The sequence below is a fragment of the Camelus dromedarius genome, chromosome 2, assembly GCF_036321535.1.
Source record: "Camelus dromedarius isolate mCamDro1 chromosome 2, mCamDro1.pat, whole genome shotgun sequence".
Lineage (NCBI taxonomy): Eukaryota > Metazoa > Chordata > Mammalia > Artiodactyla > Camelidae > Camelus > Camelus dromedarius.
Genome location: NC_087437.1, coordinates 87,705,249 through 87,722,079, shown reverse-complemented (window position 1 = coordinate 87,722,079; position 16,831 = coordinate 87,705,249). Strand labels below are relative to the sequence as shown.

Below are 16,831 nucleotides of genomic sequence, written 5' to 3'. Positions count from 1 at the left end.
ATTCTATTATCTTTTAGGGGTAATTAGGTTTGTTTATTATTTATTTTTAATTTTTTTAATGGAGGTACTGGGGATTGAACTCAGGACGTTATGCATGCTAAGCATGTACTCTACCACTGAGCTATACTCCCCCCTGTATATATTCCATTATTGATTGACAGTTATTCCTAGTTTGAACCTATTGGGAATAATGCTGTAATGAATATCCTAGTATATGTATTTAGATGCCAATATCATGCAATGCATGCCTTTTGGAGTATACCTGAATGGAATATAATATATACATATATATGTGTGTGTAAAATATGAAACATACTAATTAATCTATATAACCACCAATTATTGGCCTTGTCACATTTCATATTATCTTGATCACATCCTGATAATATGTAGTAGATCTCTCTGTGGGTTTAAATACGCACTTCACTGGTTTCTAAGGAGGCTTAGCTTTCTTTTTTTTGTATACGCATTAGCATTTGGATACCCTCCTTTGTGAAGTGCTTATTCATACATTTTGCCTATGATTCTAATTGCATTGTCTTTTCTTAGCAACTTGCAGAAGCTGTCACAGATATATCTTTTTTTCAGATTTATGTATTGTAAATATTTTTTCACATTTTTCAACTTGCCTATAACTCTTTCTAAATATCATATCTCTTGATGATTTGTTCTTGATTTTAATTTATCAATTTTGAATGGTTACAGCTTTTTATGTTCTGTTTAACAAATCCTTCCACACATCGAGATCACAGAGGGACTCCATACTACCTTCTAGAAGTTTGTTACAGTGCCACATGGTACACAGTGGGGTGTACTGTTCCCTCACCTCTTTAGAGTACTGGATGTAAAAATATACCACACAAAATCCAGCAGTCACAAGTCTTTACTATTCATGCAGACAAAAGCAAAATGAAGGAAATTTTGGGGTGAGCAGAAGCTGTGTCTCACTGGCAAGAGTTTGCTTTTGGATGTCTGGCAGAGGAGAGGGAAGAGAGCAACTGAGGTTATGGAGGAAAGCTATATAGAGGTTAATATGGTAATATACTAATTTAGATGAGATATGACTATAGTATAAATTTAAATAGTGGAATTGGATAGAAAAAGATAAATTAAGACATGAAAGAGAGAAAGTCAACAGGTCCTGGTGTCTAAATGGTTTTGGATTGTGAAGCTGTCGAGGATGATTTCAAAGACTGAATTAGATAACTAGGATTTAGGAACTGAGATAGAAGATACAGAAAAAGAAGATTTCTTTATAAGGAGAAATAACTTTCTTGATTTTTATATGTTTTGTGTTTGAATTCTTTTGGGGACTTTGGTTAGAGAAGTCTGATGATTAGTTGGAAATACAACTTCAAAGCTAAAGAGAAAACCAGGACTAGAGACAAAAAATTAGGAAGTTATTGGTGTATAAATACTATGGTTGATACTTGGAGAATTCCACAAAGAATGACCCAATACTTGAAAACAAGTGAATTAAAATACCTATAAGATGTATTTTAAAATAAATGTTAAGTAAGATTAAATATGTGAAAAGACACCTTGACATAAGAGAAAACATTCTAGCAGTAATAGGTTGATAGTAAATAATTAGATAAGTGGACATATATGAGGAATAAAAGTGTCCTTTGGAAATTGGATTAATGAATCATAGAAGTATAGAAAAAAATCATGAAACCAAATTCTAATAGTTATCATTCTTCAAGGGTCTTAAGGCCAGTGGTCTAATTGGCTAATCCCAGGGTCTGTTGGAATCACTTTTGGTTGTTTTGTCATACGGTGTGTCTTAAACATTAAAATTTAAAGAACAAACCCTTGACCATAAAAATGCACTGAAATAGTGTTATGTTGCACTATGTGTTGCCTTTTAAGAAACAGCATATCTATTTTTCCCGAGTGGTAAATGCTGGTATCACTTTTGGCCCGCTACAAGAAGGTTCTGTTCTTTTATGAAGTTTCTATAGTTCATTTTAAAATCCTAAACATAACTAAGATGATTTCTTAGGAATAAAATGAAAATAGGACAGACCTGGTGATGTAACTCTGAGAACTACACTGTGTTGAGAACAAAAGGAAAGAATTCAGTGAGGGCCTGGAAAGAAATAAGAGAATAAATGGAGTGAATCAGAGTTGGGAGAAATAATGAACATGAATAAAGACAGTTTTAAAAGGTAGTGATCAACAATTTCAAAAGCTGCAATAGAGACAAATAAGAACGAGACTGAAAGTATGCAACAGCCATTAAACTAGAATTATGGACTTTTGGAAGTAAGCTAAAAGTTGATACTGATGGGTAACTGAATCTAAACTGAAAGCCGACGTATCAGAAGAACTTCCATTTCACTTTTCTCTAAGATTCTCTTATTTCATACAATAAAGAGATCAGATTTTTTTTAACTAAAGTAATCATTGAAAAAGTACTGTAAATAGCTATTACCTTTTATTGAGTATCTCTTATTTCATGGCACCGTTACACATTTTAGATATGTATGTTAGACTTTCGCCCAATAAACATTATATTTGTCTATTTTACAGTTGGGCAGCTAGGGGTTTAAAATGTTTAATCCAAAAGTTACACACAGAGTAGTCCTCTAGTCACTACAAATTGTCTGAGAAAATTAATATCTCTACTAGGATTTCTTCTGAACCATCTTTACCATTTTGTTAACAGGCATAATTTCTTCAAGAGGGAAAAACTCTAGGAAACGAAAGAGAAGACAGAAGAAGTTCAGCCGGTGACGCTGTTTTCAACCTTATCTACACTTCAATTTTAAGATACTCTGTAATATTTAGGAGTTAACAGAAAGATTACAAGATAGATGGTAGTAACTATCAAAGTTTACTTGTAAGTATTTGTTGTCCATGGAATCCAGCTAAAAGACTCTATTAGTTACTAAAACATTCCTGCAAGCTAACTGCTTTTAGAAAGACCTCCATGACTAGAGCACAAGATGATGCCACTAGCATATTATGATCAACACTTTGTGCCATTAGAACACTCTTACCAACTGGCAACAACTAGCTCATTAACACATCAATACACAGATGAAAAACTAAGTCAACCCAATAACCAATCTGTGGTCAGAGTACAATCCCATAGTAATAACCTTGTAGCACCTCCACTAAGCTCTAAACAGAAGGTGCAGAGATGCTCTGTATTGCCTTCTGCGAAGTCTCAGGACACAATTTCACTGGATTTCTATAACAGGGTTCTGAAATCACCATTGCCTCATTCCAAATGTCAGGCTACACCTCTACACCTCCACTGGAGAACTTCACTGTGGCCTAATAAGAAAGACCTGAGCTCACCTTTGTCCCACCCCAAACCTCAGATAACATCGTCAGTTGACCTCACCGAGACATCATCACTGGAGCCCTATCAAACAGCCTGGAGCTCACATTTACTGTTTCCCAAACCTCAGAATACATCTTCCCTAGACCTTTGCTGGACATCACCTTCACTGAAGTATAACCAAAGAGTGTCAAGTTCATCATTATATGCCCTCAAACATCAAGAAACTCCTTCCTCAGACTACTTACAGACATCATCACCTTTGGAATCTAGTAAAAGAGCTTTTAGCTCAGCATTACCTCAGTCTAAGCCTCAGAAAGCATCTTCTTTGGACAGCCTTTGGACATTGTTATTAGAACATAATCAAAGAACTTGGAGTTCACAATCAGTCAACTCTACACCTCAAACAAATGATTTGCTTCAGACATCACCTTCTTTGCAGCCCAGTCAAATGACTCTAAGCTCACCATTACCTGACTCCAGACCTCAGACAACAGCTGTATGGAGCTCTAATTCCAGTGTTCTGAGATTACCACTGTCTAACTCAAAACCAAGGAAATCGCCTTTACCACATTCTGTCCACCAGTCAAAGAGTTTGCCAGTGTTCCAGCCCAAATCTCAGACAGTGCTTACACTTGATCGTGACTTCAGAACCCTGAGATCACCAGTTTATCACTCCAAGTTTCAGAATACCACTTCACTAAATGACAAACACAAAGCCATAGATCTTTCTTCACCTCAACCCAAACCAAATGTCTCAGGTCAATCATTATTAAGCTCCAAACACTGCATCAGGAACATAGCTGCTGTAACACTGGGCTCCAGACTGCAGAGTAAAAGCAGTTTTGATCTTTATGGAAAGACAGAATCAAGTAAAGAAATTCCATGGATTTTCGATTATATTTATCCCTGCATTGTTAAAGGTGGAACTGTCCCTGGTGATGTTGTAAATAAAATTGTCAATTCTCTCTCCAAGACCAGAATCCAGAAGGATCTCTGTAGGCAGATTCTCTTTCGAAGGATGAGGGGGAGGCCAAATCCCCATCCTGGTCCCCGCCTTTCATCAAGTTATATGGTTTGTTTAGCTTGTGCTTCCTGCGTAAAATCTCAGTGTAACCATCTTACAGGAAGGAAAGATCCTCGTGCTGCAACACTCTTTGTCATACCAACACCTGAGTCCACTTCTGAGGGCAAAACAGAGGTGAAACTAGCTTTTATCCTTTCCCTACCAGAGGCTTCTTTGTCATCTTGTCTCCCACCCTCTGTGAAAGAAAATCAACCTGATGAAGTCCCTGAAGAAAACCTTGAAGAAGCGGAGAAGTTATCACAACTTTTCCCTACATTGGAACCTGATCTTCCCCAGGCAGTTGATATGAAGAAAACATGGCCACCAGGAGCCTCTGAAAATCAAGTTGTAAGCCAACAGCCCCAGGCTGTTGACTGGCTGCTCTATGTTAAGAAAAGTAGTAATCCTCAGTCACAGTCCCTGCTCCCGTCCTCTTCCTCCTCCGCATCTTCTTCATCCTCCTCTTCTTCATCTTCCTCTTCCTCTTCTTCCACCGTACCTGTACCCGCTTCACCCCCTCCTTTGAAAGAGTCCACCACATCTACCCTCTCAGGCTGTGTGTTCACTAAGGTACAGAGTTACCACAGGCTGCCTCCAGGGGTCTCCTGGCTTGAGTTTATACATAGTAAAAATCACCAGCCACTTCTTGGAAAACCACATCAAAGTCAATCACCACCTTCTAAAACAAGGCCTGTGAGGAATTGCACCACAGTAAAAAGGAGAAAGGGGCCAAAGATACTGTTCAAAATTTTTCAGACAAAGGTTCAAAATGAGGGACATCCTGATTAAATTAACTTTTTTGTTTCTTTGAAAGCAATTGACCTCTTAGTTCTTTGACATTAGAGTTTGATTTTCTACCATCCTTATTAAAATTCTTGGTGTTAACTATGTGTGAGTCTAGATTTTAGCTGATGAAGCACGTAGTTAAGAGAAATGATTGCTCTTAAGTCTATTTTCTAATTAAACAATAGGCCATGATCTCCTAGAAGCCAAAATTGTTTTTAACCAAACACCTAACTTATAGTAGCCACTATAAACTATAAAATAATTGTTAAATACATTCATCGTAATTGGCCATAGACCAGAAATACCTCATTTGTCTTCTCCTGAACAGTATCTAACTCATTGTTAATCTCCTTCCTCATAAAATATGATAATAACAGGATCCTTAAGCCAATTTATGCTGATCTGTTTCCCTGTCTCTAAAGAAAATTCAGATCATGTTCAGCAGGTAAAAATATATAGAAAGGAATCTTAGGAAAAAATCTTCTGTGCTAAGATCCCACACTCTGAAGTGCAACGAATTACTCAACCTTAGTTAGTGAATCTCCAGAAAGAATAACTAACTGGTGCAGATAACCCTACCTCATGCTGACTGTGCCAACATTTAAATTATGAGCTCTAAAGTCACCTGCTCTTCACTTCTACCTACACAACCTAAATGGGTTAATAAAAATGTTTAAAAAATGTTTTTGTTCTACTGGGTCTCCTGGTAGTGGAAAGAGAAGGGAATTATCTTATCTACTCACCTTAAGTGATTATCTCTATCCCCAAGGGATAGAATTCATTTCTCTTGCACACACTAATGACTCACAATTCTGCCTCTCCACTCCACATCTCTCTGATCACCAGACTGCATATGAGACGTTCTCAATTGAAACACTGTGCAGGCATCTCAAACTCAACATGGCCAAACCAGAATTTATTATTTTTACACTTACAATTTGCATTTTTACATTACAGTCCTTTGACCTCTGTGTTCCCTATTTCAGTGGATGTACCACCATCTGTCATGGAGTCATGTTTGACTGTTTTTCTCATTTCCTGCCCCTCTACAAGTTTGTGAGTTCTATGGCCTTATTATCTCCAGAATCCAGCTTTTTTCTCCAATCCCATTGCCACTAATCTAGTTGTAGTCTCAGCATTTGTGAGCTGGATTGCTGCAATGTCTTCTAAGCATGCACCTTAACTTTTGAATGCAATTCTGAGACAAAATTTGGTAATGCCTCTCCACTGTTTGTAACCCTTTTATCATTGCCTGTGGTTTTCTGGGGCAAGTCTAAATTCCTTTTATGATTGAATCGTGATAATCTTTCAAAACTGATTTCTTATTCTTCTCCAGTCTCAGCCACACTAATTTCTTTACAGTGCAAAGAATGTGCCAAGGCCTGTTTTGCATCTTTCACTTCTAAATAAATCAACAATTCTGCTGTCCAGAGAGATCTTTCCATCTATGCATTTTTGCTCTATTTTGTCTTAACATCTTCTGAGAAGTCTTTCCCTGATCCGCTTACAAAGAAAGGGTTTATTTGGCCTTCCTATCACCATGAAACTCTGTTTTCACTCTGTATGCTGCTTTTAACCATATTATAAAGCAATCTTTCCTTGTCAGTCTTCACTCACTAGACTGAGAACTTCTTGTTCACCATTTTGGCTTTTTACCTAGTCCCTAAAGTGTGTGTTAATATTGAGTTAATGCTATTGAAGTTCTTTGTCTTTTTTTAAATTCTGAAATAAATAATGGTTCATCTCTCTGCTTCTTTCCCATAAGATTAGTATTGAATTTCTTTTTTGGTACATTTTGTCTTGGTGAGAACATACATAAAAATGTTACAGATGACAGCAGTCATCCTCATTTTATTTCTTATGTTAAAAGTGTTCCTTTCCAGTATATCAGTATTAAATATGGTGTTGGCTTGAGCATAACTGATCTCTGATAATGAGGAAGGACTTAGGTATGATATAATGTGTTCAAAGCTTTCTCCAACCTCTTTAGAAAACACTTGACATGTGCTCTATTCATCCTGAACATCTCTTTTGATGATGCACCTCACTTGTGTAATTACTTGTTTAATATGTTCTCTATTAGAGTAAATTTCATGAGTGGAAGGCATGTATCTATCTTGTTTACCATTAACTTCTCAGGTCCTTGTGGTACCTGGCACGTATCAATTACTCAATAAATATTTATGGAATTAAATGAAACCAAGGTGTTCAACTGATTTTTATTTGTTGATGTAACTTACATGTTTACTTTTCCATCTTTTAGCTTATTTTCTAAACTTTATGCCTCATTGCAGTTTCTTTATTTTTCTTTTTGAGGGGGCTATTATTTAGTTGTTTTTAACTTCTCCATTGTATTGGCAGTTATTTATTTTGTTCTTAATCAGAACTGTGTCTAATTTCAAGGTTTTTTTCAAAAGAATTCTTTAACCATTATTTTCTAATTTCTTAATTTGGAAGTAAAATTGCATGAAACTTAAGGGGAAAAATGCATGGCAACAACAAATATCCGACTTCCTACCCCAGCTTCTACTGAGATACCAAGAGATTTCAAAATCAGAAACGTGTCGTGCCAGAAAGGTTAAGAAATTTCTGCCAGATCTTGTACAGATGAGACCAGATTTAAGAAGCGCAAAGGACTCAAAATTAACTATATTTAACTAAGAGAGATCATCTGAAAAGTAATAAGAAAAGATATTAATTGCATCTCATTAATCCCTTTTTCCTTAAATGGAAAGGCCTGGATATGCAAATAGGTTACATGGCAATTGGGTAGGAAATTGGATTCTATGAGTTGTCACATTTTGATCAAACCAATTACTATAAAGTGGTATGACATATCTGGATGACAATTGACAATAATATCAAAGCCTTAATAATATACATAATAATTTCCTTATGATCATCTTCCTTGGAATTTATTTTAAAGAAATTATCATGACTATGGAAAGTCATACAGACAAGTAAGCATTGTGTTTCTCTGTAATAGGGATTGGAAAATGTCTAGATGATCATTAATAGAAAATTGTTTAACTACATCATGATCCATATATATAATGCTTTTCCTAATGAGAAAAACGTTATTTCTAATACTGTACCCACATTTACGTTAGGAATGGAACTACCTTCTTTAGGAAAATATCTTGCTGAGAAGACTTGGGCATGGATAGTGATCCTGACTGGGTGTTGAAAAAAGAAAGTGAAACAAAGAGGAGATAGCTAAATTACTGCATTTAAATTTCAAACAGGAACTTTTCAATAAGAGACAGTGAAAAGAGAAAGAATATATCATTTATGATTTAAATGAAAACATACTCAGATTATAAGACAGATCACATGCAGTTTATATATGATTCTACCTTGCAAAACATTGAAATTATGTATATATGTATCTGTGTGTGTGTATTTGTGTAAAGTCTATTTCATATATATGAGAAAGACACAGTGACTGGAAGTAAACACCAAAACGTTGAATAAAGGTGGTTGTTACTGGGGAATAGTTATAATGGAGTGTTTAGAAAATGGGTATGTTTTTTTCTTTTTATTTTCTATATTTTCCAAATCTTTAATAGATTGTTAATTCTTTTATAACCAACTTAAAACAAATGCTATAAAAATGAAACTTGTGCTGTCTCCGCTATTTTAGAGGAAATATGTAGCATAACAATTTTGCTGTTCCAATCCTTTCCACTTGTTGGTATCATTTGTGGCTTTACAAAAGGTACATACAGAAAATTCACATTATTATGAGATATCTTCAGGAGAAATGCATTTCCATTGTTTTAGAGTCTATTAAAATATTTTTAAAATTCTATATTCTCTACTTCAATATTCATTGCCAGACTTCTTATACTATTTTTTTATTTATTTGTGCATTTGTTTATTTTTAATTATGAAATATTCTAAACCCATAGAGAATGATAATATGTTGAGGAAAGTCTTTATACCACTACCCAGCTTTATCAAATCTTATTCTCTGGTTATGTTTAATTCATGTGTTAAAGAAATAATATGAGTGCTAACCTCCATGTATAAAACTACCCAGGAACCCAATCTTATCCTGCACCCTCCAGAAGTAACCACAGTCATGAATTTGCTGTAAGTCATATTTGTCTATTTTTTTTAGAAATTTACTAAATATTTATGAAGACATATAAATCTATTCTTGGGAATGTTTTAAAGCTTTGTACATACTTCATTATAATGCATTTTAACATTTTAAAATATGTATTTTTTGACCTGGAGTATGTTTTTGAAATTTACCCTTGTTGTGAGATATAGGTAGGTTATTCACTTTCATTTCCACTGATGTCTATATATCTATATTATCTATACATGTATATACACAATTATATACATATACATACATGTGTATTATATAATTGCATATAATTGCATAGTGTAAAGTTATTACAATTTATGTATTCAATTTTTGGTTGAGTAGTTAACTTACATTTTTTACATTACTTACAATGTTGCCTTGACATTCTTTAAATTTTTTGTCATTGAGGCATAATTGACAAATTATATTAGTTTCAGGTGCACAACATAATGATTTGATATAAGTATATATTGAAAAATGATCACCACAGTAAGTCTAGTTAACATCCATACACATATATAGTTATAAAATTTTTTTCTTGTGATGATAACTTCTAAGTTCTACTCTCTTAGTAACTTTCAAATATGCAAGGCAGTGTTATTAACGATAGTCACCATATACATTCTTTTTCACATCCTATTTTGCACATCACAGGAAGTTCTCAAGAGTCATACTGTGCAACATCTGGTCCATGGGTTAGTAGCATCAGTCTCACCTAGGATCATGTTAGAAATGCAGTCTGTCACCTCGTCTCAAATATACTGAATCATAGTCTGAATTTTATATCAGGTAAATTTTATGCCCTTTAAGTACATGTGAAACATTGCCTCAGAATATATAACTTAGAGTAGAATTGATGATTGCAACAGTGTTGTCCAGTAAAAATATAACATGAGTCATATGTAATTTCTTGTAGCCACATTAGAAAGCAAAAAGAAGTAGATAAAATTATTTTAATAGTATATTTTATATAACATATACCTAAATTTTTCCATTTCAAAGTGTAATTAAGATTTGTTTTCAACCAGGGTTGATTTTGCCCCCAGGGGATATCTGACAATGTCTACAGACATTTTTGATTGTCACCACTGGAAGATGTTTTAGACATTCTAGGTCACGACTAGGTAAAGGCCAGGAATGCTGCTAATTATCATAGAATGCAACGAATAGCTGCCAACAAAGAAGTCTCCAGTCTAAAATGTTAATAGTGTTAAGGTTGGGAAACCTTAAATTCATATTACAAATATTAGTGTGATATTTTATTTTATTTTTTGTTTTCAGGCTTCAAAATCTGTTGAATTTAACATTTAGAGCACTTCATAATTCAGACTAGCCATGTTTCAAACACTCAACAGCCAGAATGGAACAGTATAGGAATATAGCATGAAAGCATTTTAAAATTTGCTAGATAATGCCAAATTACCACTATTATACACACCAACAAATAATGTATGAGAGCTCCTACTGCTTTGTCATCTCATCATCACTCATTTTCAGGGTTTTAAATTCCTGGCTTATATTAATAATACAGTTCATACTAATATATTGATTTCCTTGTACTATATTAAAATTTTTTACATCTCTTATTGCTAATTACCTTAAACATATTTTCATGATCTTCTAGGTTTCCTTTGTGTCTTGCCTTCACAAGCTTTGCTCATCATACTATTGTGTGCTCTATTTCTTATTAATTTGTAGAAATTTTTAATATGTATATTCCAAGCATATACTCTTTGGCTTGGTTTGATATTAACCGATCATTGCACTCTCTCAGTTTTTGTAACTTGCTCACCATGTATTATTATCATACTCGGCCGAATTCAGTTTTCTAAAACTAACTTAAAATCACACATTTGTGTTCAAAAGTGTTGTAGAAATAAAGACTAACCAAATGAGAACAAGAAAAGTCTATTGCTATAGCAAAGGAGTCAGCCACCATTACTCGCATTTGGCAGAAACTCACAGGCAGTGGAAAAGCTTTATAGTGGGAAAAAAGGGAAGGCTTCAGGTCTGCCCTGATTGGAAGCTGTTGGCATGGGGAAAATGTAGGTGGGCTAACCAGAAGAAGGGCATCATATGTGATTGGTTAGGGGTGCATATTTGTCTTTCTCTGATTGGTCCTAAGTTGGAAATGGAGACAAAAATTCGGGAGGCTATCAGTTGTTAATCATGCCCTGGCCATTTTGGGCCACTTGTTACAGGGGTTATTGTTTGACTTCCTGGATTTTTGCTAAAGAGAGTGGTCATAGATAGCAGGCTGGCTTCCTGGGCTGGTTACAACAGATAGTGTTGGTTTCCTGGGCTGCTTGTTTCAGGTTGAATGTCAGAGTTCTGTCTTTAAGTGTTGTATGGCCATTCTGTTTTTATGTTTAGCCTTAGAGATTTGCTTTGTCCCTATTGAATTAGCTACCACTTGTCTTACGGGCAAAATCTCCAACTGATGTTAACCAAATTCACAGTGCATCCCCTGTCAAGATTCAAATAGATCTCTCAAAATCTCTCCCCAGAATTAATCAACACCCTACACATAAAGAATTCCTTCAAAGTCTAGAGTCCATAATAAAAGATCACAAGATTCAAGGACTCATAATACATTTTACTGGTCTCTGTAATACTCCTGTTTTGCTGGTGGAAAAAGTCTAAGGGTTGAGGGTGGAGATTGATCATGACCTCCAAGCAATAAACATTACTGTCCCTTGACAACCTCTTTTTCCTAAACTGCTTGTCACTAACATTCATTCCCACTGGAAGTAAATTCTTTACTGTAATTAGTATATGCAGGGCATTCTTTAGCATTCCAGTTAATGAAACTAGCCAATATCTTTTGCCTTCACTTAGGAAGAACAATTCACCTGAACAGTAATGCCTGTATTTTACTGAGAGTCCTCTTATTTCTCACAAATCTTGACAGCTGATCTGGATGATGTAAAATTCCCTAGGGATTCTACTTGGTTCCAATATGTGGATGATTTCTGAATTCTTGGAAATCACCTCAAGTTGTTTTTCACATCAGTGATTTTGTGTTATAATTTGTGTTCCTGACTGCACTTGCTGGAGCTTTAATTATATCCTTGTATTTTTCAGTTTTCTTGTATTACTATAAAAAATTAGCATCGCCAAGATATAATTTTCTATGATGCTGAGATTTTTAGATTGATTTTTTACTTTCATATGTCTTACAGAATATTATAGAACTCTTTAAAAGTATCTCTATACACTTTTACACATGGAATATTTGTCAAGATTCATGGTTATTCAATGTGACATAACATTGAAATATAAAAATCACTACTCTTATAGGCATTGTTTGCACAGCTCTTCTTTTCTGTCTGTGCCTTGTCTTGGAGAAACTAAAGACCCTAGGATCCTGTGCTAGACACATTTCCAGTTCCATTGTTTTTGGTTTTCTCTCTTCCCTAAGGAGAGAAGTTCCATTTTCCCCTCCTCCTCTTTTTATCTTCCTTCTTCTTCCAACAATAGCTTTCTGTATTTGTGTATTTGATAGCAGAAATGCTCCGACCATGTAACATTATAGACAAATACCTTTATAGAACATGTTTATTTTTCTAGTTGAAAGATCCTTTGGATCTCAGGTTGGGACAAATTTGGAGAGGATTTATATGGAGTCCTATAAGTCCTATAAGTCTTTTAATCATCCACTCCGCAAATATTCCTTTTACACACGGGGAAAAAAGATTTAAAGCAGCTTGCCTGAGATTTATGACACATTTATTCCTCTTGGGGAGGGAAGCACCCCGCTCCAAACCCTTCCTCCCAGCCTGGGCGAAAAAGAAGTCAGATGACTCAGCCTAATCTTATCAGATGGAGTTTCCTTTAAGTAAATGAATGGCATTTGCTGTGACAAATAGTATCAATGTATAGAGTGCCTTCAGCAAAATATCCCTAATTAATCATTACTTATGGTAAACAATGTATGAATTAATAGTTCGTGACTCACTAGAGAATGTCAAATAAGCTCTACAACTTTCTGGGTATAAAATAATAACATTTCATTACTTAAATTCACCTCAGTGTGTAAAGATTGTTATTAGAGATAGTGGTAGGAAGTACCTGTCTACAAGTAGGAAGTATACCTGACATATAACTAGAAGGTACCTCACAAAATATCTCTTGCAAGTCTCATATTATTATTCTAGAACAGAGAGCATACGTTGGATGTAGGAAGAAAAAAAACAGGAGCTTTCTGAAATGCCCAGGTTCTCTACTTTGCCTATGCCCTTGATTACACATTTGTTTTGAAATTTCACGTAAACTTTAGGACTGGGAAAGATCTCTGATAGTTTGAATCTGACCCGACAGTCTGTTCCTTTGTGTGAGCTCTAGTGCCCGTGATCGGCTGGGCTCTCATTTGGCGCTGGAAAGGGAAGAGATGCAGCAAACCAGTTGATGTAAAGTAGTATGACCTGTCTGAATAATCATTTGCCAATAATATCTAAAATCTTAATCATATACATAACCGTTTTTCTCTAGCACCCCCACCATGTAGAGTAGCATGAAAGCAGCCATAGACAATATGTAAACAGATGTGTTTGTCTGTGTTCCAATAAAACTTTATTTACAAAAACATGTAGCAGAGGAGATTGGCCCCTGGTCCCTAATGTGCTGACTCCTGTTCTCGATAGAGTGGTTTGAGAAATCTTCTCTGAAGTTTCTTTACTTCAGAGACAGGATATATCATAAAGAAAATCCTTGATAGACGTTCCCCCTCCATTCACAGTATGAGACATGGTACTAGTTGTTCAGCCTTAGTTTTGAGCGTTGAGTTTTAACTTCAATAGCTTTAAAGAAAATTTGAAAGGATAAGCCTGTGGAGATTAAACAGGTATCTTTTTTCTTGCTTTTTAAAAAACTTATAAATGGCTCTAAAATTTATTTCATTAACTTTTAAAATAATATTTTACCTATTTTTAGCTTACTATAGATGAAGAAAATGAATCATTAAGGGAAAAGATGGAAAGTTAGTTGCCTGGAGGTTCGGGAAAGAAAACAGGGGAGCATTTCATGAGAGTAGAATGGAGTTTGAAACAGGCTGGTGAGTCAGATTTTCTGTCTCCCTCTCCCTCATTTGTGCTCTCAATTAAGTTTTGCTCCTGTGCCAGCTGGATTGGCTATTTTTCTTTAAAATCAATTTTCAAGTTACTGAATTTTATGGCAATAAAGCACTATTTTCCTCTTTTTCTTCTTTTTCCTCTCATCCTAATTCTCCTCTTCCCAGTGACTCTTCTTCATATGCAATCCTATGCAACTAATCTGGGTTTCTTTGATTATATTTACACATGGATTCTTTTTGCCCCCTTATTTTCATGTGCATCTTTTTTTAAATTTTTTTTTTATTGAAATATAGTTGACTTACCATATTGTGCTAGCTTCTGGTGTATAGCAAAGTGATCCAGTTACATATATATATCCAGTTATATATAGATATATATAACACACATATATATATATATCTCCAGTTATACATATATCTCCATATATATATAAAACACACATATTTTTCATATTCTTTTCCATTATGGTTTATTACAGTATGCTGAATATAGTTCTCTGTGCTATACAGTAAGACCTTGTTCTTTACCTGTTTTATATATAGTAGTTTGTATCTGCCAATCCCAAGCTCCTAATTTATCCTTCTCCAACTCCCTAGATTCTTTTAGTTTATGTATTTACTTTTCCGTTTTACCCATGAGAGAAATACCCTCACCTCTAAACCTTTTCAACATAATTCCTTCACTCTTTTGTACTGTATAGTGTCTAGCCATCAGTAAATGACTTGCTAATAAATATTTAAATGAATATTTGGTTCTAGATAGGACCAATTTAGAGGGATGTGCCAAGAACGATTTTTGTTGCTTATAGAAAATGACTTTCCTAAAACTTGTGTTAATTCCTACAGTGAGGAAAATGGTGTGTCAGAATCACTTTGGGAATTTGTGCCAGGCTTACACTACAAAGTGAGAAGTGCTTGAAAAGGTAATACTGAAGTGATAGAATCTTTCACTGAAGAAGTGTTAATTGCAGTACTTTAGAATACGAAAATGAGTTGTGATATAACCACACACTTCTCAGTCAACCAGAAAGTATAAGATGTAATAGATATTCAATAAATTGGATATGATTTTTTTAAAGGTTGAGATCATCCTGTATTATAATAGAAAAAAGTTACTGAGGCCTGTAATATGAAGTATATTGTATTTGATACTCTTATTCATGACCACACTTTAAATTAACCTTTTTCTCTTTTAGCAGTTTGCAATGAACTTAATGTCCATTAGAGAAAAAGATTTATTTATTTATTCTTTATTTTCAGTAATAATAATAACAAGTATAAAACCCATTGTTTTGAGGGAAAAAAATCTTCCCTCCCATGGAGATTTCATTTTGTACTTTAAAAATTGATCCCATTCCAAATACCTAAATATATTTGTTATAAACCTGTAACTTTGAGTGGCTTATGGCACTATCTTGGGCATGAAAAATTATTAAAAAAGATTTACAAAAGATTATTTAGAGATTTTAAAAGATAAATAACTTTATTATTGATTAACGCCTCCAATGTGCCATCTCCCCTAGGGCTACATCATATTCTCAAAAAATTTGAAGCTTATTAGATCCTGATTGTACTGAAGAAGATATGGAGACACAGAGAAAAGTTTATTAGTCTAATACTATAGTTTACACAATGCTCAAGGAAAATTTTTTTAAATGTCTAGAACTGTGATTTCCAATATGATGGCCATTAGCCATATGTGGCTATGGAGCACTTACAATGGAGTTAGTGCCACATTTTAAATTTAAAAATGGAAAGAAAGTGTTTTTTCAATAAATACAACGTTATAGTTTTGGTAAGACTATACTTTCTTTACCTATTGCATCATTTAAAGTCTAATAACAGCAAAAATTGGAAATACATAGATGTTCATAGTCATGAGATTGTTTAAATAAATTATGTTCTGCTTACATAGTGTAATATTACACAACACTTAATAATGATAACCTAGTTTTATATGTATTGGTTTGAAAGACATTAATGATAAACTATGAAGTGAAAATGCAACCAACAGAAGATTGGTCTATTTTAAAAGGCATATGTGTGCACCCCAATGTTCACAGTAGCACTGTTTACAATAGCTGACACATGGAAGCAACCTAAATTTCCATCAACAGATGAATGGATAAAGAAGATGTGTTTTATATATGTGTGTGTGTGTGTATATATATATATATATATACAATGGAATATAACTCAGCTATAAAAAAGAATGAAATACCATTTGCAGTAACATGGATTTACTTAGAAATTATCATATTAAGTAAAATAAGCCAGACAGAGAAAGACAAATATCATATATCACTTATATGTGGAATCTAAAAAAGAATGATACAAGTGAACTTACTTACAAACCAGAAAAGACTTACAAACATAGAAAACAAACTATGGTTACCAAAGGGGAAAGGATTGGGGGGGGAGGGATGAATTAGGAGTTTGGTATTAACATATACACACTACTATATCTAAAACAGATAAACAACAAAAACCAATTGTATAGCACAGGTAACTATATTC

At 34.4% G+C, this 16,831-nt stretch overlaps 1 protein-coding gene across 1 annotated transcript; it reads left to right on the top strand.

Moving 5' to 3' along the window:
• Positions 1–2,951: 2,951 nt before the first annotated feature.
• Positions 2,952–5,225, top strand: CSNKA2IP (casein kinase 2 subunit alpha' interacting protein). The gene has a single exon (XM_031458406.2). It carries the CDS (start codon positions 2,952–2,954, stop codon positions 5,145–5,147), a length of 2,196 nt encoding a protein of 731 aa, XP_031314266.2. The 3' UTR covers positions 5,148–5,225.
• The last annotated feature ends 11,606 nt before the right edge of the window (positions 5,226–16,831 follow it).